Raw genomic sequence first — 24,396 nt, 5'->3', positions numbered from 1 at the left:
TACTCCTTCTCGTAACACAGGAACCAGGGGCCACCACATGAAATTACTGGGCAGCAGGTTTAAAACAAACAAAAGGAAGTATTTCTTCACACAACGCACAGTCAGACTGAGGAACTCGTTGCCAGAGGATGTTGTGAAGGCCAAGACTATAACAGGGTTCAAAAAAGAACTAGATACGTTCATGGAGGATAGGTCCATCAATGGCTATTAGTCAGGATGGGCAGGGATGGTGTCCCTAGCCTCTGTTTGCCAGAAGCTGGGAATGGGTGACAGGGGATGGATCACTTAGAATCATAGAATCATAGAATATCAGGGTTGGAAGGGACCCCAGAAGGTCATCTAGTCCAACCCCCTGCTCAAAGCAGGACCAATTCCCAGTTAAATCATCCCAGCCAGGGCTTTGTCAAAGCCAGGACTTGATGATTATGTGTTCTGTTCATTCCCTCTGGAGCACCTGGCATTGGCCACTGTCAGAAGACAGGATACTGGGCTAGATGGACCTTTGGTCAGACCCAGTATGGCCGCTCTTATGTCACTATCCTGGCTGAGAGCTGAGTATTTACTCTAATGGAGCAGTTCAGCAGATTCAGCAAAGGCACTGGACAAAGGGCTGCTGAGCAAATGCATCACGTATTCGCTATCTAGGCCTCAGTTTAGGTGGCAGAGGAAATCCGTACTGAGTGCTGCTGAGGCCAAGGCCCTGGATCAAGTTGAGTGCAGGCTCAAGTTATCATCTGCCTCCTTGTGAGGGCAGCCCGGTAGGATTCCATACGGAACATCGTCAACGACCCAGAGTCGCCTTTGTCAATATCTGAGCTGGCTGTTCAGTTTACAAGCAAAGGAGAAGTACCCAAGCTAGGTGAGGAAAGCCACAGCCAGTGCTGTCAGCTGTGCTGAAGGCCACGCAGCACAAACTGGAGAAGCCAGTTCCACCAAGCAAAGATCCTTTAAGTCGTTGCAAATCCCTTTGGCGGCTCTGCTGCTATCATTTCTCTCCCCTGAGGTCAACGTCACTCTCTGGGTTGCCCCGCCTAGTCACAGCTCTGCTCTCTGTGGTCAGCAGGCACAAATGCCGTCACTCGTTTAATGGAGCCATTTTATTTGCTTGTTGTTAAAAATAAAATTTGTGTCAGTCATTAGGCAGAGAACTGCAAAAATGATGGGAACATGCCTGTCAAGGCACTTTAGGGTGACCAGAGGTCCCGATTTTAAAAGGACCATCCCTATATTAGGGGCTTTGTCTTATATAGGCGCCTATTACACCCACCCCCGTCACGATTTTTCACACTTGCTATCTGGTCACCCCAAAGCACTTACTGCAGGCACCATCTAGAGATTGTCTCTACAGGAAAACCCCCAAATGGATGACAGGATTAACCCCATTTCAGTCTGTGACAAAGATCCCATTGATTTCACTGAGGCAGGAGCAGACCCGAGGGTTATACTGGCTACTAGTCACAAATTCAAGGGCTGCACCCAAGTGGCAGACAGTATTTACGTACATAGTGTTATCAGCAGGAATAGACCAGTCAGAATATTTGCACGTGGTTGTATCTTCCTGGATAGGTTAAGATGTATCTTTCTTGAGAGACGAGGGTGACCAGATGTCCCGATTTTATAGGGACAGTTCCGATGTTTGGGGCTTTGTCTTATATAGGAGCCTATTGCCTTCCCCACCCCACCCCCATGTCCTGATTTTTCACAGTTGCTGTCTGGTAACCCTACGAAAGACGCATCAAGAGCATGAGTATCTGGCTGGTGAGTCTAGCCCACATGCTCAGGGTTCAGCTGATTGCCATATTTGGGGTCGGGAAGGAATTTTCCTCCAGGGCAGATTGGAAGAGGCCCTGGGGGTTTTTCACCTTCCTCTGTAGCATGGGGCATGGGTCACTTGCTGGAGGATTCTCTGCGCCTTGAAGTCTTTAAACCACGATTTGAGGACTTCAATAGCTCAGACATAGGTGAGAGGTTTATCGCAGGAGTAGGTGGGTGAGATTCGGTGGCCTGCACTAGATGATCATAATGGTCCCTTCTGACCTTAAAGTCTATGAGTCTATGATCTAAAGCCCACTGAGGTCAATAGAAAGGCCTTCCCTGGACTTTGGGTCAGGCCCTAGGTGTGGACATCACATTTTCAGGTTGATATTGGCAAACTGGAAAGAGTTCAGAGAAGAGCAATGAAAATGCTGGGGGCTGTGGTGGGAGGGCCGGGTTAATTTATGAGAAAATATTTTAAAAAATACTCATGGTGAGAGGCAGCATAATCCAGTGGCTAGAGCATTGGACTGGGAAGCAGAGACCTGCATCCTATTCCCAGCTCTGCCACTGATCTGCTGGGTGACCTTGGGCAAATCACTTCTCCTTTCTAGGGTTTGTCTGTCTGGTCTCTTTAGATTAGAAGCGATTTGGGACAGGGACTGCCTCTTAGTAGGTACATGCCCAGCACTAAACACCAGGGGGCTTTGACCTTGCTTAAGCAATCTAGGCACTACAGTAATAGAAGAAATATGTACAGCTAAGCAACAAATAAAGGCAGAAGGGCATGAAAACAGGCTACAACTATCTGAAAGGTGTAGACCCCAGGGAAGGAGATAAATCATACACTATGGGGAATAGAGATACAACTAGGAGGAATGGGATGAAATTAAGAAAGACTGAATTTCAAGAAAAGCTCCCTATCCGTGAACAGGCTGTAAAATAGTCTCCCAAGGAAAAAGGGTGGAGATTTTTTAAAACTGGACAGCACTGTGCTCTAGAAAATGTCCTGTACAAAGCAATCAAGTGTGACCTGGCTGATCTAAGAAGCCTTTTCTGTCTCTATTGTCTATGATTTTGTGGGTTGACTAGGAATTTCTTTTCAGTTTATTTTTAGGTTTACACTACGCCTGCAGCTGTGCTAAGGCAGTGAAAAAAAACCGACCATCCAAAAACAAACAAAACCCTGTGGTCAAATAGCTTTGTCCTCACTGCATTATCTTTACAAGTTAGAGAAGGTGTTTCCTCATCTCCAAATCCTCTATGACATCAATGATAAATAAACCAATAAAACAAACCCTGTCTGAAGGCTGGTCCATACCTTTGGATTTTTCATGGATAGGCTGTCTGTTGAGCTGTCTGAAAGACACAGTGACCAAAGATAAAAATTAGGGTTGTCAAGTAATCACAATTAACTCACACGATTAACTCAAAAAAATGAATTGCAATTAAAAAAATTGGTCATAATGAATCGCACTTATAACAATAGAATACCAATTGAAATTTATTAAATATTTTTGGGTGCTTTTCTACATTTTCGATATTGATTTCAATTACAGAATACAAAGTGCACAGCGCTCACTTTATATTATTATTTATCACAAATATTTGCACTGTAAAAATGATAAACAAAAGAAATAGTATTTTGCAATTCGCCTCATACAAGTACTGAAGTGCAATCTCTTTATCATGAAAGTGTAACTTACAAGGGCAGATTTTTTTTGGTTACATAACTGCACTCAAAACCAAAACAGTGTAAAACTTTAGAACCTACACGTCCACTCAGTCCTCCTACTTATTCTGCTAATTGCTAAGACAAACAAGTTTGTTTACATTGACGGGAGATACTGCTGCCCGCTTCTTGTTTACAATGTCACCAGGCGTTCGCACGGCACTTTTGTGGCTGGTGTTGCAAGGTGTTTATGTGCCAGATATGCTAAACATTAGTATGCCCCTTCATGCTTCGGCCACCATTCCAGAGGACATGCTTCCATGCTGATGATGCTCATTAAAAAAAATTAAATTAAATTAAAAATTAACTTTGTGACTGTACTCCTGGGGGGGAGAATTGTATGTCTCCTGCTCTATTTTACCCGCAGTCTGCATATATTTCATGTTATCATAGTCTCGGATGATGACCCAGCACATATTGAATCTATTGCCCCGTGTTAAGTATCCTCATGCCTTTATGTCAACTGTCTAAATGGGCCATCTTGATTATCACTCCAAAAGTTTTTTTCTCCTGCTGATAATAGCTCATTTTAATGAATTAGCCTCTTACTCCACCTTCTCATGTTCTCTATATGTATGTGTGTGTGTATATATATATATATCTTCTTACTATATGTTCCATTCTATGCATCTGATGAAGTGGGCTGTAGCCCACAAAAGCTTATGCTCAAATAAATTTGTTAGTCTCTAAGGTGCCACAAGTCCTCCTGTTCTTTTTGCAGATACAGACTAACATGGCTCCTACTCTGAGAGCCAGCACATGTTTGTTTTAAGAACACTTTCACAGAAGATTTGACAAAACACAAAGAAGGTATCGATGTGAGATTTCTAAAAATAGCTACAGCACTGGACCCAAGGTTTAAGAATCTGAAGTGCCTTCCAAAATCTGAGAGGGATGAGGTGTGGAGCTTGCTTTTAGAAGTCTTAAAAGAGCAACACTCTGATGCAGAAACTACAGAACCCAAACTACCAAAAAAGAAAATCAACCTTCTGCAGGTAGTGACTCAGATGATGAAAATGAACATGCGTCGGTCCACACCGCTTTGGATCGTTATCAAGCAGAACCCATCATCAGCATGGACGCACGTCCTCTGGAATGGTGGTTGAAGCATTAAGGGACATATGAATCTTTAGCACATCTGGCATGTAAATATCTTGCGACACCAACTACAACAGTGCCCTGCGAATGCCTGTTCTCACTTTCAGGTGACATTGTGAACAAGAAGCAGGCAGCATTATCTCCTGCAAATTGTAACAAACCTTGTTTGTCTTAGCGATTGGCTGACCAAGAAGTAGGACCGAGTGGACTTGTAGGCTCTAAAACTGTACATTGTTTTATTTTTGAATGCAGTTTTTTTACATAATTCTACATTTGTAAGTTCAACTTTCCTGATAAAGAGATTGCACTGCAGTACTTGTATGATGTGAATTGAAAAATACATTTTGTTTTTTACAGTGCAAATATTGGTAATAAAAAATAAATAGAAAGTGAGCACTGTACACTTTTGTATTCGGTGTTGTAATTGAAACTAATATCTTTGAAAATGTAGTAAACATCCAAAAATATTTACAATAAATGGTATTCTATTGTTGTTTAACAGCGTGAGTAATCGCGATTAATTTTGACATCCCTAATAAAAATGTGTAACTGCAGCAGAGGGCTCAAGGATAGAATCACGTACAGATGTGATCAAACACAGTTGATCTGAATTGGGCCAATATACTTTTGAACATGGGTTTTCTTCAACGGTGGGCAGTTAGAGAGTAATTCAATTTTCGGTTACTGCAAGCACCCTGCACTAGTAATTTCACGGTAATCATAAACTATGTTATGCACCCTGCACTAGTAATTTCGCGGTAATCATAAACCATGTTATACATCCTGCTTGAAATGGGAAGGAAGGGAAAATAAGCCGTAATAAGTCTTTTGTACAAATTATTTGCATATTTTGTAAACACTGTGTGCTAACTGACCTAGTCCATAGGCATCATAAAAGGGGGGAAATTCCTACCCTAAACTGTAGAATGCAAGAGCCAAATGTTCAGCTGGTGCAAACTGGTGTAGCCCCACTATTGACTTTCATGGCGCTGTGCCAATTTACGCTAGATTAAGATCTCACCCAGTGGCTCAAATATATACACTCAGCGCCCAGTTGTGCTCTCCCACTCATATTGAATAGTACCTTACTACATACGCAATCTCTGTGACTTTAGTGAGTCTACCCATGAGTCTACTACTCACTGTGAGCAAGGGTGGCACAAGCTGGCTCTTAAAATTGCACATCTAAGTGAACTGAAGCACTGAAATTTACCATTTGTAGAAGACTGTTTTATAGGATGTTCAAAGAGGCAAACGCCATTTCTCAAAGTAACATTTGTAGAGAATACAGTGTACCAGCTCAGATGAGTGATGAGAAATTATACGCCACAAGACAAAGAAGATTACAAGAATACGAAACAAAGATGTTTATATGATGATAATTGTTTTCCTTACATTAAAATTGGAAAGAGGAAATTCCAATGAATTGCCGCGATCATGTCAGCTTTAAATGGTATCTGGGTACCAATCCAAGCCTGTAATTAAATGCTCTCCGAGCACTCATAAATCATAAGAGAGGGTAAGAGAGAAATTAGTTATAAGGTCATAAGTCAGTGGAAGTGCTGTGGTGATTCTGCTTCTCAGGCAGCTTCAAAAATCCCCATATGAACAAATAGTACAGAAACCCTTCAAGCTCTCTTTCTTTTAATCACAGTGATGCTTGCAGAAGCATGCAATAAAACACTTACTAAAGGGGATCAACCCTTATAAAGGAGAAACAATGCTGTGGGAGCAGAAAAGCTGCCATCTATTGACATCAATGCAGAAGTCTGATCTTACTGGGATAAGCGATGACCCTAATGCTGGGGGAATGGGAGGGGAATCACACGGAGACATCATCATTCTGTAGAGTGTCCTGTTACTATGCAAAGCATCTATCTGTCAGCGCTCTGTCCAATCAGAAGACTTACTTTATCATACTGTTTTCCCTAATCCTTGCACAACTTTGAGGAACAGTCTGTGATATCAAAGCACATAGTAACCTACTGCTTTTGCCTAATGTTAGCATTCTTATACTTCCTTGGGGCTTGTCTACACAGGGGAGTTATTCTGGAGTAAGGCTGGGAGTTAATTTCAAGTGCTATAGCTATTCTAGAATAACTCCCTGCGTGGATGCCCTTATTCTGGAGTAAGTGTCCAAAGAGGGAGTCATTCCTGAATAGTTATTGCAGAATAGCTTATCCCAAAATAGCTATTCTGGTCAATTTCTCTGTGTAAACAAGCCCTTCCAAAATGGAGAAATCTATCCACAGATTTTTGAATCAATCTGCTATTAAATTTCACTGCATTGTCACTGCTCAAATTCTTTCACACATTGAGGGAGGTACATCAAATGTTCTGGATTAAGAGAATAGCGGCATCTCCTGTGTTCTTAAGGTGAAAACCACAAAGCAAAGCAAAATGATTCTGCTACTTTAAACAGACAAAAACTTTGCACCCATGTGAGAGGAGAATGACGCCTACGCTGATTTAGATAATAAAAAAAAATGGTAACAGAATACACAGCCTTTTACTGAGTTACTGGTCAAATCCAGCCCAGTTCAGTAGCGATCATGAATTGCTAACATCTGATGGCTCTTCAGTGGTATACACAGGGCCTGGTTTACAATGGCTACCAGTGGCACCATAAGCTGGGCCCATGCTCAGAAGGGGCCCCGGCCTGCTCTGCTTGCACTGTGCCCCGAGACCCCCCCATCCCGCCCACCACTTGCTCCTCCCAGCAAGCCCACGGCTTATCTCTGCCCCCTGGCCGGCCCTCCAGCTCCGGGCAGCCTCTGCTTCCCACCACCTGTGCGGCCCCGCCTGTCTCCCCGGAGCTGAGCCACCTGGGACTGGTGCAGAAGCCTGGCCAGTCTCAGCCAGTTGTGGGGAGAACAGGTGGGGAGGGAGCCTTGCGTGGGCCCCTCCAGTCAAGTGGGGCCTGAGGGAGCCTGGCTGATCTCGCCACTCCCGAGGGGCCAGAGCAATTCCCAGGCCCGGGACCAGCCCTGGCTGCACTGGCGGCTCAGCCCGGCAGACACAGTCGCCCCCCAGCAGGGCCGGTGTGTGCAGCGGGGAGGCAGGGCATGGGGGAGTGGGTCTCTTGAGGGTCTGGGGGGGTGGGGCTACTGGGCTGTGAGGGGGTGAGGAAGATCTCTGTCTGTTGGGGCACTAGGCAGTGGGGGTTCTGTGTGGGGTGCTGGGCAGTTGTGGTGAGGCTGTCGGCAGGGGGGCGCTGGGCAGGGGTGGGGTTGTGCAGGGCACCGTGTGGTGCAGCATGGACAATTGTGCGTCTGGCAACTGCCGGTTTGTAAACAGTGCCCTTGCACTGTGCTGGGCGGACCATGTCATGCCCCTGGCCAGCCCCTTGCTCTGGGGACCAACACCGCACTGTGCTCCACTGCCCCCATGGGGGCCCACAAATATGTTTTTCACGAAAGGTTAATCCGGCCCTGGGTCTACATGAAATGAATTGGAGGTCTCAGTGGTACTTAGTGGACTGGTGTTCCCACCACAAAAACCACAGCCAGTATTGATACTAATGATCACCCTTGCTGGCAGGCTGTGTACAGGGCCGGAGGCTGAACTACCCTCAGCCCTTGAGAGAGCAGCCCTCTGGGTCAAGGTTAGGCACAAGGGTGGGGTACCTGGCATTCCTCTTGCCTGGGCTGTAATTTAATGGAGCATTTCAGACTCCCGAGCTGATTCCATGGCAGCCAGATGCTGTACTGCCCTGGTGGGAACATGAGAAATGTAGATAGACCTGAGATTAGATAAAACAGCTGCCAATCCAGCAAGGAACACTCATTCTTTTCAAAGCCATTCAAAGAGTGCTCTGGGCAACAGAACAGCCAAACAGCTCCTCCTACACATGGCGGACACAGACAATGATCAGCCATTGGTCCTTCCTGCTAGACTGGGGTCTCATCCCACTAAATTCACGGTAGGTAAATTTAGAACAAATAAAAGGAAACCCTCCAGGCAGTGTTCAGTCAACCATTGGCATTTACTGCTGCAGGAAGTCGCAGTCAAGTGCTGGGGCTGGAATTCTTTAACTGGCTGGCTAATATTATGACCAATAATAACATTTAAAATAATGCTTGCTAAAAATAAGGACCATGAAACCACAGGCTTCAGGGCTTCAGATGACAAGGGCCAGGAAGGAATTCCTTGTCCGCCACCCCAGTATAGTGCTGTGCAAGGGGTGAGGTGCATGGTGGGAGGTTTGGGCTCCTCTCTCCAGCACCAGGTATAGGTCACTGCTAGAGTAGAATAAGCAACGGCAGATCCAGTGTTTCCGCTGTATTCAGTGCTCTACTTTACAATGAAAGAGGTGCCCAGGCTCAAGCAATTAGGGGCCGGGGCTCAAGTAATCTTTTTACATTCATAAGGGATGCAGCCCCAGAGGTGCTGGGGCTATGAACTGCCAAGCCTGGAGGTGCCAGGGCTCAGCTCTGGCACAAATTAAGCACTGACTGTATTGATTCATGCACAGACCAAGGACACACAGAGTCCGTTCCTACCCTGAGGGACACTGGTGTAAAGTGAGAGCAACTTCATGGAAGCCCCTGGAGTGTCTCCAGAAGGTCAGGGGCCTTGTCAGGAGGGATAGCTCAGTGGTTTGAGCATTGGCCTACTAAACCCAGGGTTGTCAGTTCAATCCTTGAGGGGGCCATTTAGCGAAAATTGGGGATTGGTCCTGCTTTGAATAGGGGGTTGGACTAGATCCCTTCCAACCCTGATCCTCTATGATCCTATGAGGAGGATTGCAGCCACCCCACCTGTGGACCGCTCTCATTTCCCACCCTGTAAATCCGGAATAAGTCCATTGCCTGGGGGGGAGCTACTCCAGATCTACCCGGGGGTAACTGAGAGCAGAATTTGGCCCACTGATTTCCAGCCCTTGGAAGCTTTCCTTTCCTTCCTGCCCTGCCGCAGGTGCCTGGTTCTCGCCTACCCCAGCAGCAGGGGCTGGTCCTCTGGCCCGGGCCAGGCGCCCCTGCCGCCTGGCGCTAGGCCGGGGCCAGGGTCTCTCCCTCCCGCCGCGCGGGGGGTCCTGGCGCCCCGGGGCGCTGCGCCGCCTGGGCTGGGAGGAGCAGAGGGGCCCGCCCGGTGACCCGGCCCGGCGGCGTGCGAGGGAAGCCGGGGGCGGAGGAGGGATTCCCTGGCCGGCCGGCCGGCGGCTGCACAGCCGGCTCGCTGAAGCAATCCTCCCCGGGGCGGCGGGACAGGGCGGCCGGCCCCAGCCTCCGCGGCCGGCCCCGGGATTTCGTCACATGGGGAACCCACGCCGCGGCTTCCGCCTCCTCCCGGGCAGGGTATAAAGGGCGAGGCGGCGGCGGCCGGGGCTGCAACCAGCCTGTGGCCGACGCCGGAGCCGCGTCTCCCCCGGGATCCGGAGCGGTGCGGGATGGACGCCGGTGGCTGCCCGAGGATGCGGAGCGCGCTGCTTTGCCTCGGTAAGCGGCGCCCTGGGGGGCTCTCCTGAGCGCTCCGCGGCGGGTGCCGGGGGCCCGGGGCAGCCGGGGGTGGGGGGCAGGCTCTGGCGTGGCCCGCTGCCCATGCCCTGCCCGCCTGCCGGGCGTGCCCCGCTGCCCCTCGTGGGAGCGGGCAACCGGAGCCGGGCTCCCTCCAGCCGTGGCGCACGGGAGGCCGGAAGGGAGGCGGCGAGTCTCTGCACGTCCTTCCAGCAGGTTTCCTCTGCATCGCCATGGCAGGCAGCAGGGAAGGTCCTGTCGACTCGGGCGGCCTGAGCCTGCGGGGCTGCTTTGAATGGAGCCCTCTGGGGAAATCGCAGAGGGCTGTCGTCGCTGAAGGGCGGGCTCGGGCTCGGGCTCGCCGGCCTCATTGGTTTCTGGCAAGGCTTTTTAGCAGGTTTAGGGCCAGGTGTCCTCCGCACTGATCAGTGGCTGAGACTGGTCCCAAGGAAAGCAGTGGCTTTGCTTGGGTAGTAAGGTGGCAGGTGAGGGTATCGAATCTGGCCCTTGTAGGTGTCCACAAGGTCTCCCTTGCTTTCAGCTGCCTCATGGTTTTAGAAAATATTAATCCCTTAAGGGGAAAAAAAACAATTTTGTGTTCTGTTATTTCTTGTATGCAGGGTAGCTGTAGCCCTGTTGGTCCCAGGATATTAGAGAGAGGGGGTTCCTGGGGAAATATCTTTTATTGGACCAACTTGGACTCCAAAGCTTCTCTCTCTCATCAGCAGAAGTTGGTCCACTAAAAGATGTTTCTCCACCCACCTCATCTCTCTATTTCTTGGGATCTGAGCAGCAAGCTGGGCTTTTAAAATCTCAGGACCATCCTTGCAGTCTCATGAAGACAAAACTCCCATTGACCTCAATGAGAGCTTTGCATCTGTAAGGACTGTGGGGTCCCACCCTCTATATATGGTAATCATCATCCCATTCAGAGAAGGTCCTGCAGTCTTTAACTCTCAGTGACCTCAATGGGAGGTTTTCCCAGGACAGACTGAAGGGTAAGGGCCTGCCTTCTTCTCATAAAATGGTGACCAGTTTCCCCTGATGTCTAGGTTCTTCACCTTTTCAGTGCAGTGCAGTTCAGTTCAGTAATAAATTCAGTGTATGTCTGAAAGTTTGGCAAAGCCATGGGTGCCTAACCTGTGCATCTGTAGAGCTGGGACCCACGTTGATGGAGCAATAACAAATGCTTGTACTGCACCTTTGCTGGGCAGTGGTAGTGGTGACCCATGCTTATTGCTGCAAACTGACCAACTAAGAGCATGACTTAGCTTTGGTGCAAGGAAGATCAGAATCAGGCCCAGTGGGAGTTGTGCCCAGGTATCTGAGGGCAGAGTTGGGCCCAAAGTGTTTGAAAACGCCATTCATTGCTCTGTAATTCCAAAGTCTATTTTAATGTCTACAATGGGTTGTTAATTGAGACATTAAATAACAGAATTACATTGTTACCATACACCTAGTGCTTTTGAGCCTTCGCAAAGATGCTTAATTACAGAGCGGCTGTTTCATCATCTGCCAAGCCTATTTCAGCATGAGCTCATCAGTTTCTGTTTTCCACATGTACTTCCATGCCACTTTACATTCCAGCTATTATACCACCATCTTATTTGCCAACACGTTACAAATAAGCCATGGGCCTTTGTGATCTGGGCATCGACTGTTTCCAGCACAAGGATGACATTGAAATGTATTGTGCAAATGTCTGCGAACCGATGTCTCTTTTGGCATGCGTAAAAGCCCCTAGTAAAAAGGCTAGATTTGACCACCCTTACTCACAGAGGGCCAGACTGTGATATGCCACGTTAAACCGAGCTGAATAGTGCGCTACTCTACAAATGGACCCATTGGCTTCAGTGGAAGTAAGATGCTCCTCAGTAAGAGCCAGATTCCTTCACTCTGGCCTATGGAAGAAGAATGTGCCTCCTAAAATCTACTCCACATTCCTAGTTTTGGAGGGGATGTGTCTTTCCGGCCGCCACCCTTAAACCCTAGTCTATTTCATGACCGAATCTTATAAAACGATTTAGAGAAATTACTTTGGGCCACAGTGTGATTCTCTTATTCATACTGAAGAGCTCCTTCCCCCCAGAGGTTGTCCTAGTCAGTCCTTGATGCTGCTTTTAGAAGTAAGGCACTACTACCTGGATGAGCGTATGGGTCTGATAGTCTGGCCCTCTGTGATCTAAGGAGTTGTGGTCCAGAATCTTTAAACCTCTTGAACAATTTCTCAGCTGATTTAGAGCACTAATGTAAAGGTAAACTTGTGTTCAGGAAGGTAAACCTGGAAAGGAATCATTAGCATGGATTGGGCAGCCCTGCAAGAAAGGCTTATTTTTGCCTACAACACTTTTAGCCAGTCCTGTAAAAGATGTATTAACTAGGAAAAAGAAATGTTATTTATAAGGTTAAAGCAGCTAAACAATCAAATTGAGGGCATTATCACCGTGACGTTAGCTGAGAGATGATGATAGTAGCTGCTATAACATGGAAGCTTTACATGTCCTTTAGGGCTAACCCAAGCTAAACAGCTAGGGACCCCTTGCTTATGCTTAGAACTCTTCACCTCTCAGACTTCAAGCAGCATTGGGATACTAATTCCTTCTTAACAGGGATTTTTCCCCCCTTCTCTGGCATTCAAGTTGTGATGGGATGGGGGCTTGTGCACTACCCGCTTCAGAGATGTGGGGAAGCAATCAACAAAGTCTTTTGTCTACTGATGCTCCACAGTCCATAGTGTCTATAGGCCTTTTTTGGTTGGGAAGGAGATAACCACAAGAGGGGTTATTTCACATTTGGTAATGCTTCTCTGTGGTTTTACAGTCTTGGCAAACGTGTTTATAGTTACAGAACAAACACTTAAACATTCCCTTATAACATGGGATACAGATATAACATGCAGCATCCTACAAGCATTCCATAAAGTTTAAGCACGTTCTTATAACTCTAATATCTATTTTAACAATACAAACTCAGAGACGAGCCAGACAACTATGTTTGTAAGCCATCAGTGAGGCTGAGTGGCATTGGGATGAGCTGGCACTTGATCTGCCAGCGTCACGGTAATAATGCCCTCAATTTGATTGTCCGTAATCCCCACTTAAAGATGCACCAAATTGCACTGAATTAAAAGATTAGCTCATCTCCACCACTAACCTACATCCAAATGTAATGATATGCAAATGTGCTAATTAACATATATATTAACACATTCCACTGATGACAGTGGAAACTTTTTCCAAAGACGCTTTCCCAGAGGTGCACAGGGAGGAATTCAGACAGCACATCCTAAGCGTGGACATTATAAAATACACCGTTACTTTTAATGGGCCCAATCCTGCCCCCTTTTGACGTCAAAGGCAGTTTTGCCATTGACTTCAATGGGTGTAAGATCAAGTCCCAAATGAAATGAAGCGATTAGTTGAATTATGCCTTCCATGAACAAACTGCTACACAGCATGGCCCAGAACTTAGTGGTAAAACACACTCATTTGTGCCAGCCTAACTTATGCACCCAAATACTAGATGGGCCCACACAACTACCTGATTTACAATGTACATTTGGAACTTGCACAGCTAAGTCACTTGCACACAGTTATTTATGTGTGCATAGCTTTCTCTCTCTTGTACTGTATTGAAATGTGGGGCGTGTGACCTTGCTAACCATGGTCAGGAATGTTCCTCCATGTTAAATTCATATATTACTGATGACAAGTAAAACCTGAGAAGTGACAAAATGACATCTAAGAAACTATTTCAAAAATAAAAAGATTGGCCTATATTGCCTTAAAATGGGTTTAAATTTGCTGGAAGGATGTGACATAGATAACTGAGAATCAGGTCCATTGTAATTGGAACATATTAGAATTACTTTTACCTAAGACCCTACTGACCACTCTTGGTAGCTGCAAAAAGAAAAGGAGTACTTGTGGCACCTTAGAGACTAACCAATTTATTTGAGCATGAGCTTTCGCTGTTGCATATTGCACATCTGTTATGGAAAATCCCTGGTATACCACCCTTGGTCTGATTCTCTTCACCCCACACTTGGTCAACAGCATTAAGATTCCAGTAAGGCAGCCTGCAAGTATGACACTGCTAACCTTTCGTAAAGCAGGAAAAAGCATTCCATTTACATTCCAGCAATGCAGCAATAAATGTAAAAGTAACATTCCAGTGAATCGGTAATAAATACCCTCCATCTTGCTACACTCTGCAGTACAAGATAACAGTATTTGCTTACTGATCAAGGTAGTGGTATTAATACAAACAGGACCCCACCTTTCCCAGAATCCTCATTCGACACTCACCATAGCAGCAATAGACACATGTGTGTTGTGAAATTAACAGCCACCTGCAGGTAGTCATTATGGGAAAGGCTCTCCGCTTCGATCTACAATGCAGATCCCTTATCCACCACCCGGATCGCCTTTGCACTCCCATTGACGTCATTGGGAATTGCGTGTATGGAAAAAGGCCAGAATGTGCAACAAAGATCCCCTGTGCAGATTGGAGAGGAGAATTTTGTCCTAATGCCAGAAGATACAAAGGTGTATCTGAAAATGTACTTGCCATGTTGTGCTTTTGTAATGAACTTCTCTCCCCCACCTATCTGCAATCACCTAACACAGGAGCCCATCAGCTATTCTGCATAGGCAGCAAGTGACATGTTTTAGTTTGGGCTCTGACATTGCTGGCTTATTTTGTCTCTTTCTGTTGCTTAAATATGCATGTGTTCACTGTCTCAGGATGGACAGTACTGGGCCCCATTGAAGGGAAGTGTTGATAGGAGACACCTGGTATACCATTCAGGACTAAAGAAAGTTGCAGCTTTTGCACATACAGGGATTTCCAACTCTTTAGTTAGGGTTTTTAGTAAGGCCAGGTTCTGATCTCATTTACACTGGTATAAATACATCAGAAATCTCTTAATTTTAGTAGTCATTCTGGATTTACAGTCGTGTAAATGAGATCAGAATCATACCCTTTCTTTTTCACCCAAAAGAGCCTAATGTCTACAAAGGATCTAGAGCCTCTTGGGTTAAATTCTGCTTTCTGGTACATATGCACAGCCCCCATTGGCTTCAGTGGGAATTGTCTGTGTGAACCTATAAGGCAGAATTTGGCTTGTGCTATTCTCTGGAGAGCAGGTGAAGCTGGTCTCTTAAATTCACAGAATTTTTGTGGGTGTGAGATGAGAGTTGGGTTAGTTGACACTTATACATTCAACATTACCCTTGTGGTACAGTAGTGTGAGTGGGGTGCTTTTGAAAACCCCACTCCCTACCATTGATTTCAATGGGAGCAGAGTTCGGCCAACGTTGAGCACTCTTAAAAATCTCGGCATCAGTACCCAACTACCAGGGGCAAGCATCGTGAGTCAAGGATCTTGTACAGGTAAACCTCCCATCCAGGGAGATATTTACTTGGGGAAGGAGCTCAGGATTTGGTCTGTGTTTTGGCCCAGGTCCTCAGCTGGTGTAAATAAACATAGCTCTACTGTAACAAATGCAGCAACATCGATTGACGCCAGCTGATGATCTGGATCTTTGTTTCTAAATGTGAATTCATTTGAAAGGTCAGGTTTTGGGGTTTTTTGTTTTTTTCCCAAAAGCACTATGTGTTGGGGTAACACTGCTACACTCAGTCAAATGGTCCCATTGAAGTCAATGGCCAACACTCTGTGCCTTTGAAAAACCCACCTCGTAAAGGAAGCCCACCTGGAGCCCTTCCCTACTCCCATCTCATGCAATGGGAGTTTTGGCTGAGTAATGCTGGCAGGATTTAATTTTCATTGATTTGGAATATTTTTAATGTTTTTTTTTTTAAAAAAACAAAAACAAACAACCATTTGGTTTCCTGTGACATAACACTGTTCCAATGGCTTCCCCCGGCGAAATAGGAATCTATGCCCACTTTTCCCATTACACTAGCTATACTAGATAAAGATGTAAACTGAGTAATCGTCTCATTGTTTCATTAAAATGTTGGGTTTCAGAATAGAAAGTGACAAATATATATTTTAAGAGGGACAGAATTGACGTGACTCCATGGTTCATGTGAAATACATAGCACTTGGAAGTGCCTCATTAACTGAAATGAAGGAGAAAAGGGAAGCCTATTAGCAATAGTATAAAATGGAGTGGCAGCAGGAAGTCCATAATCATTTTGGAACTGACGTGGCTGAAACATAAGGAAACTTTCTAATAACTGGAAGTTTAATAAAAAGGATGATCGCGAAATTATGAAGGCACACTCCCTTCATTAGGCACTCATGACCTGACAAGTTGAAAGATGCTCGCAGCCCAAAGGCAAAGACAGAAATTACAGACTGCAATGGAATGGGGCTGACAATTAAACAGTTCATGAGCGGGTTAGCTTGTGACCACAGCAAAGGTGTTAGCAAAGCGGATTTCGTGACCAGTTTGGGCAAAGATTGATTATTCATCATGGGACTTCCGAATATTTGTAAAGATTAGTATCAAAACCTGTGCGGGGATGCACATTCCATTGATGGAATACCTGAAATCTATACTGGGGCAGCACCTTCTAACTCGAAGGACGCCAGAGTGCTTTACAAACTGTATCTCTAGGATTTCCCCTCATTGCTATCATGTGGCCACCTCTGCTATGCAAATGCAACAGCCATTCTGTGTCAGCAATACGGCACTGTGTGGATTTCTGGAGGTGAACTGAAGGGAAATGTACCCAGTTTAAACTACAGAGCCAGAGACTAGTCACACTTTTCCTGGGATCTTGTTCCTATTTCTCAATGGTTCACAAACCAATACACATGCAAATACAGCTGGAATTTTCCAAGGCACTGAAGGGAGTTAGGCACCTAACACCCATTGATGTTCAATGGTGACTGAGTGCCTGACTTCCTTAGGCAATACTGAAAAGGAGTACTTGTGGCACCTTAGAGACTAACCAATTTATTTGAGCATAAGCTTTCGTGAGCATAAGTTTTCGTGATGCATCCGATGAAGTGAGCTTTAGCTCACGAAAGCTTATGCTCAAATAAATTGGTTAGTCTCTAAGGTGCCACAAGTACTCCTTTTCTTTTTGCAAATACAGACTAACACGGTTGTTACTCTGAAACCTGTCATTAGGCAACACTGATGATCCCCACCTACATGTGATTGCATGCACAAATGGGATATTTATGTGCATAGATGGCCAGTTAAGTATTTAACTAGCCATTTGAATGAGCAAATATCTAGCTTGCGATCTCAGGCCTGATAACCATGTGTGTGGTACAAAATCAAACCCTTGGTGACCAGCTTTCACACAGGCATCATCTGAGCAGATGGTGTCCCCTAAACCCCAGAGCAGGGTGTTGGTTCAATGCTGAGTCAGCAGAAAGAGTGCCATCTACTGACTCACCAATGCTTCCCGCAGCATCTGGGGGGTTGCCTTTTAAAACTCCTCCTCAGTACTTGACCTATTTTGGTCTTGCTTGATTTATGAGTTCTAACAATATTAGTCTCCCCATTAACTTCAATTGGGCAAGCCCCGGGAATGGGAGCCTAGCATTTAAAAACAAATTTATTTAGGAGATCAGCCAAAACTTTAAAAGGTAAATGGCAGTGAAGACGTGAACTTTCTTGTATTTTGAGTGCAAATTTTGTGTGAGAAGTTCCTATTGCATCAATGGAGTATGTACATCCCAGTGTGGCATTTGGTACTTAGTTAGATCAGTGTGAGATCCATGGCCCCAAATCGGCAAAGTGTCTGAGCACATGCTTAAGTTCCATTGAAGTCCATGAGATTTCAGCATGTGCTTATGTATTTTTACATAGTCAGGACTCATGTCTGTGAGGCTCATACCACTGAGGCTGCAGTCAGAACATGGGTCAAATCCTGTTCCCCTTCTCATTCATAGAATCCCAATTCAACAAAGCATTTAAGCACATATTTAAATTCATCCCTACTGAACCTAGCAGTTAAACACAGGTTTAAATTAATCCTATTCCTATCACTATGTACTTTGCTGAATTGGGGCCATAGACCTCCAACATGGTGGTTTTATTATTGATTATTGCATTTTAATATTTCTGTTTGGATTGGTTGATCCTAAGGACCATACCTGTATTTGTTCTCTGGCTATATTAGTAGGTTTATGTTGAGATTACGATTAAACTCCAGAAATAAGTAAAGAAAATCTCTCAAACTGAGTAGTACTCCAAATACTATAACTAGAAGAGATTCCTCTAACACCACTTTTATTTCTTGGTGCCATTAATAGGAATTTTTGTTATTTGTCTGTCCCATAGGCTTTTATCTATTGCAAGCTGTCTTTGGTACAACAGTGATCCCGTTATGTGAACCAAATGAAATGGAAAACTGTACCACAGCGCTGAGTAAGTACGACATTTTAACACTGCCTCTTTAAGGACTTGGCCCGTTCAGCAAAAGTCTTCAGCGTCTGGCAATCCCCATTTTTCTCAGTGGGAGCTGAGCGCTTTTAAAAATAAAGTGAGCTAATATTTTAGGGCCTGCAAGGTGCTGGGGCTGAGAAGAGTTCCAAAAGGTACTAAGCATCTGGCAGGATCCAACCCTGAGTCTCTATTGCTATTAAACCGAGAGCGTTAAATAATTATGCCTCAGAAAACAATTCACTGTGGTACAGTATCAACTGAAATAACTACTCTTGTATCCAGAATTCCCAATAGAAAAAACAATTGGGGTGGGATTTTCAAAGCCCATCTTAAGGGTTTGGCTGCCTAAACCCTATTTATTTTAATGGGAATTGGCTTTGAAAATTTCAGCCCTAGCCTAGGTTTCATAAGAATAAATGCAAATGATACAGATAAACTCTGAGCAGGGTTAAGAAATGCAGGCAAAATTGTTGCAAAAAAGACTAACAAAACATTAACCAAATCTACTTCCAGTTCAGACGGAGAATAACCCGCGGGTGGCTCAAGTTGGGATAACCAGATGCAAGGCTGAAATGCAAGACTACTGCTTCCATGGACAGTGCATGTACCTTGTGGACCTAGACGAACATTACTGTAGGTAAGAGGAAATCTGTAGAATACCATTTTGCCATTTCTTCCTGAGTTTGAGTGCATATGTGAATTGCACGCAATTGCATGAACTGGCTTTGATCTCACCTGTCACCTGCTTTCAGACTCTGTCACATGAAAATCAAAAGCAATTTAGGGCACTGATGCAGTGAGGTATTTAAGCATTTGTCAAACTTTAAGCATATGAGTAATCCCCTTGATTTCAATGGGACTTGAATTCAGTGGTTTGAACTGACTGCAGTCAATTGGACTATGCGTGTGCATAAACTTAGGCACATGCTTAAATATCTTGCTGAATCGGAGCCTGAACCTGGAGAGGGAAAAACCAAAATAATGGCAAGTCACATAGGATGGCCCATTAGTACAGATCTTAAACTAGTCATTGGTCAATCATTGCAGCAATGCGTAAGTCACTTACGCTGGTGTAAATGAGGAGTAACTCTCTGGATTTACACCAGTGGAAAAGAGGAAAATGTGCCCAACAACTTTTACATACAGCATCTGACTTCCCAAGCCTGGTTTGGGCCAAACAGCCCATTGTTTCTTTATGAGCTTTGCCTCCACATGGCCCTGCAGGGCCAAGATCCTGGATATCTTATGAAGGCATTACCCTCTTCCCAGAGATGCTAGAGCAATGGGGATTATTGAGAAACCAATTCAATCCTAGAAATTAGACATGGAAAGGAGCTGTTATCATCTGGTCTTGCATGTGCCATTGCATGATTGTTCTCTGCAGGAAATTTTCTGGAGCTTCCCCATCCATAGTCTTCCATATTGACATTGGGTTTCAAACCAACACGGTGTATCTTTCTATAACAGTGACTTCCTTTGTTTTTTCAGGTGTGATGTAGGCTTCTCCGGGGTCCGATGTGTGCATTCGGAACTTCTCAAACAGCACCTGAGCAAAGAATATTTGGCACTGACCGTTATTTTAATCCTATTTTTCCTCATTACAATCTTGGTTACAACATACTACTTATACAAATGGTAAGGCACTCTCCTATTTTTACTGTGTGCTCTTAAAATATGACTCAGCTTCTCCAGCAAAGGAGAAAAGCTTTGGTTTTAACGAAGATGTCAGATGAGGAGTTCACAAAGAAGTCACACTGAGATTTTTTTTTTTTTCTTCTTGATTAAATTAAGTTTTTTCGGATACCGTGCATGCTTATTACACTGCGCTTATTGACTTAACTACTTTTGAAAAGGGTGGATTAATTATGTTTGCTTTGGCTACATGATCATAAATGAAACTTTGTGTATTTGCTAAAATGTATGATACATTGTTGGCATCCTGAATAGCACTAGTTCAAACAATAGACTCACATTGCTAGGGCACAGCTCTATCCACTGAATATAGAGAAAAACTAGAATGAAAACCATCTGGGGCCATGCCCACAATCCAGACAGCAGGAAGTGTGGGCTCACCCTTCTCTGTAAGGATATGGGGCAGTTCTATGGAACCACCACTAGATGAGTCAGACTTGGCTCAGAGTCCTGTGGCACCTTATAGACTAACAGACTGATTGGCGCATAAGCTGTTAGTCTATAAGCTGCCACAGGACTCTTTGCCGCTTTTACAGATCCAGACTAACACAGCTACCCCTCTGATACTTGACTCAGTTATCTACTCCAGACTACTCAGGTTCTGACTCCTGGTGACGAAACAGCCAAACCAGACAGGTTTCCACTTATATAGAAAATCTAAATGCTTAAGCAAAAAGAACCAAGCAATAAGTAAGCAAAAAATAACTAAGCAAAAAGGATAAAAGGGGGTTAATGTCAAATAATCACCTTAATCTAGTTACCAGGTTGGTCCAACCATAACCATTAAACCAACTGTTCTTTAATAAGCTATCTAATACATTTGGTATCATGGGATGTTTGTTCAGCAGTCAACATTATCCATCTCCAGGCCAATTGGTATTTTTATATATACTGCAGAATGGCTGAGACAGGGAGGTTCACAGCACTCCCGGGTTGAAGACTACATTCTGATGCTAGTTTAGGCAGCCTCCCCAAACTATGGATGGTTAGGTGACCACAAATCTTTCTCTATCCTCACCTATGCTATTCCTTTGAGTTGTAAAGTGCAACAAATTATGTTGTCTTGAGTTATGTTGGAACATTTCAGAGAACCCTTCTAGGGATAATGTGATTTCTCAGTATTAAATACACAATTTCTAATGTGTAATATGTGATCTTTCAAATAGCAAGATTATTTAACCTAGGGCTGTTGTGGGTGTTTTACCTAGTCTCTGGGTGCTGTTTGCAGTTAAATTCTGTGGGTTCTTTGTGGGCACGTATGCCCACCCTCTCATTACTACTAGCAATCTGCTGGAGTTCAAAAAAATTCCAAGGGTAAGAATACTAAAATGGAGGCATCACTCTCCTAACACAACGTAGAAAAAGGAAACAAACCCCCAAAAGGTCAATACTTATGCAGGAGGCTTGTTGTATCTATTGTGGTTTAATTCAGGTCTATGGTTGAAATGGTTAGCTGGTGATTTTCTTGGTTCAGTTGTTGAACATAAGCTCTAGCCAGCCAGCAGAAGTCTAGCACTTCATGGGATTTAAGAAAACGTTTTTGTACTTTGTTGAACAGGGAAGTTTTTTGCTCAGCACCTTGGAGGATGAAAGCTTCTATGGAGAAGTGGAATAAGTGTTAGAGCTGCTAAGTGGCCTTTTCATTCAGGCACAGTTATGCGTTTCATTGCTTTTTCTCTGGAGGCAACGTTTTAACAACCTCTCTGATCTTAATATTTCCAGGTACCAAAACAAGAAGGAGAGGCAAGCCAACAACCAAGAATACAAGGAGGTTGATGTCCATGAGAAGAACTCAGCGCTGCTTCCCTAGTGAAGGGGGAGAGAAACACACACAGACCAAGGATTTGTCAGCTCGCAGCTATTTAATATTAACCTTATTTTATTAATATTTATATGTTCTAAACAAAACAATTTAAATTTGTGTTAATCAGAATCAATATACAGGTCAAAAATGGATTTTTTTTTTTTTAGTATAAATATTTGAATGTCTCATTTTTAATGTTTTTATTTTTATTTTTTTATTTTAATGTTGAATATTTAATACTATCCAATGTGGAGATAAAAAAAAAATCCTACCTCTACGTAGGATTATACATAGATATATATTTTTATAAAAAATGTAAGCTTTTTGCCAGTAATAGCTGGCCTACCAAAATACTTTGTTTTAAAAAAAAAAAAAATACAATTTTGTATTTGTTCATGTGAACATAATGAATGTACTTTATGCTTCTTAAAATTAAGTCTTCTAAATTGGGTTGAATGAATGTGGTGTAACAATGGCAGGCAGTTTACCTGATCCATGCACTCGCCTTCAGGGAAGTTTCAGATAATCAGACATGAAAACATGGAAAGTACCTCTGGCCCTGGGAAATGTTGCTCCTCTAATCAGTCAGATGTTGATTGGTAATTTGTAGTTGGGGGTGTATTGTCATATATTTGCATCATGTTATGTTGCATACCTATGCAGGGGGGTTTTCACCAAAACTAAACTGAGGTCTAATATCCAGCTTTCAGTGAAGGCCTTGTTACTGGCACAATTTTGACACCCATGTGGGAAAGTAAGGAGGTGTAAGATGTTCTCTTACTTTTCTAGGCAGGCTACTGGCTGCCCCTTAATTAGGGGAGATTGTAAATCAACCAATCATTACCACAGTCCTTTATAGCGAGGACTGTCTTCTTCTTCAGAATATTTAAGTCACACATTCCCTTACAACAACTCAGTTTGCATTTTGGGACCGATACGCAACTGTTCTGTTAGCCTCATACATGCTGCCGGATAGGCCTTGTCCACACTAGGAAGAGTTAGCAGGCATAGCCAAAACTTCCAGTTGAGCACTGGAAAGTCTGACCCACACAGGTTAAAGGTGTGGAGAGTATCTCCCTTTGGTGGACACCCAGCAAGCCAGTTAGCTGTAAAATCCCTCTTGGTCTGTTTTCTGCTTGCTTTACTTGTAAAGGGTTAACAAGCACCCAGGTAAAAGAAAAGGAGTGAGCACCTGACCAAAAGAGCCAATGGGAAGATAGAACTTTTTAAAATAGGGAAAGAAACTTTCCCTTTGTCTGGTCTCTGGGCTGCAGGGACAGAGCAGCAATGCTGTATAAGGCTTGAACCATCCATACCTAGAACCTTATGAACCTTATACCATATGAACCTTCCATACCTAGAAGAAATTTATTTGGATAGGGAATGTTTAGTTAGACACAATCAGGTTTATATTTTATTTTGGCTTGTGGATCTCCTCTGTGCTAACCCCAAATGCTTTTATTTGCTTGTTACCTTTAAGCTGAAGCCCCAAGAAAGCTATTTTGGATGTTTGGTTTTTGGAATTGTTCTTTTAAATTCTAGCAAAAAGTTCCAGATGTAATGTTTTCCTTGTTTGTTAATAAAATTTACCTTTTTTAAGAACAGGATTGGATTTTTGGTGTCCTAAAAGGTTTGTGCACATTGTTTGATTAGCTGGTAGTTAATTTCTTTTGTTTTCTTTCTCCGCTCTTCCCCGAAGGGGGGCCGGGACTGAAGGGGCTTGAGGGTACCCCACAGGGAGGAATTCCCAAGTGCTCCTTCCTGGGTCCAAGGGGTGTGTGGTGTTTTTTGGTTTGGTTTGTTTGTTTGTTTTTGTTTTTTTGCATTTGGGTGGTGGCAGCGTTTACCAAGCCAAGGTCAGAGAGAAGCTGTAACCTTGGGAGTGCAATACAAGCCTGAAGAGGCCAGTATTAATGTTTAAAATCCTTGTGGGCCCCCACCTTCTGCACTTGGAGTGACAGAGTGGTGATTCAGCCTTGACAGGGTCCCACTGACCATTCAAAATGGGTGTGCATGTTGCTTTCCTCTGTTCCCCTCTGCTGTGGGATGCAGCTGATGGCCCAACAGTCTTGATCAAGCTCAGCTGTAGCTTCATCAACCCAATGACATATTTGTGGGAGTGAAATCTTACTGGAAACAAACTCAGTCCCATTGTGCTTTGGTGTTGCTGCCCTGGTGTTCCTCTGGCAGGTGGACTCAAAGCAGGGGTGACAATGACTGTACTGGCTACCCTGACTGGACCTCACCTCCAAATTTCCTTTCTTCTCTGGAACGAAGCAGGAGTGGAAGGGGTGCTAGGAAACTGGGTTTTTCTCTTTCACAAAACTCAGTACGGGCACAGGACACAACTAGTGTTAGCAGAAAAAAAATAATTTTAATGCAGAATTTCTGGTGAATACGAGTGACACTTTTTGCAAACCATTTAGGCCAAAATTTGCCAGACTTTTACATTATTAACCAGTAGCTTCAGGTAGCTTGAAA

General features: G+C 44.3%; 1 protein-coding gene across 1 annotated transcript; it reads left to right on the top strand.

The window, feature by feature from the left end:
• Positions 1–9,755: 9,755 nt before the first annotated feature.
• On the top strand, positions 9,756–23,466 carry EREG (epiregulin). Its single transcript, XM_084625620.1, has 5 exons — positions 9,756–10,023; positions 18,315–18,401; positions 18,933–19,056; positions 19,908–20,054; positions 21,834–23,466. Exons 1-5 carry the CDS (start codon positions 9,975–9,977, stop codon positions 21,919–21,921), a joined length of 495 nt encoding a protein of 164 aa, XP_084481746.1. The 5' UTR covers positions 9,756–9,974; the 3' UTR covers positions 21,922–23,466.
• Positions 23,467–24,396: the final 930 nt, after the last annotated feature.

This window comes from Lepidochelys olivacea, assembly GCF_965140295.1.
Source record: "Lepidochelys olivacea isolate rLepOli2 genome assembly, chromosome: 4".
Classification (NCBI taxonomy): Eukaryota; Metazoa; Chordata; order Testudines; family Cheloniidae; genus Lepidochelys; species Lepidochelys olivacea.
The sequence above is the reverse complement of the archived record's forward strand: the minus strand, read 5'-3'. Positions and strand labels throughout refer to the sequence as shown.

Coding starts and splice junctions, on each gene's coding strand:
- EREG (XM_084625620.1), top strand. CDS start 9,975: ATGGACGCCGGTGGCTGCCCGAGGATGCGGAGCGCGCTGCTTTGCCTC. Junction 19,057..19,907: donor CTAGACGAACATTACTGTAG/GTAAGAGGAAAT, acceptor TTGTTTTTTCAG/GTGTGATGTAGGCTTCTCCG. Junction 20,055..21,833: donor ACATACTACTTATACAAATG/GTAAGGCACTCT, acceptor TAATATTTCCAG/GTACCAAAACAAGAAGGAGA.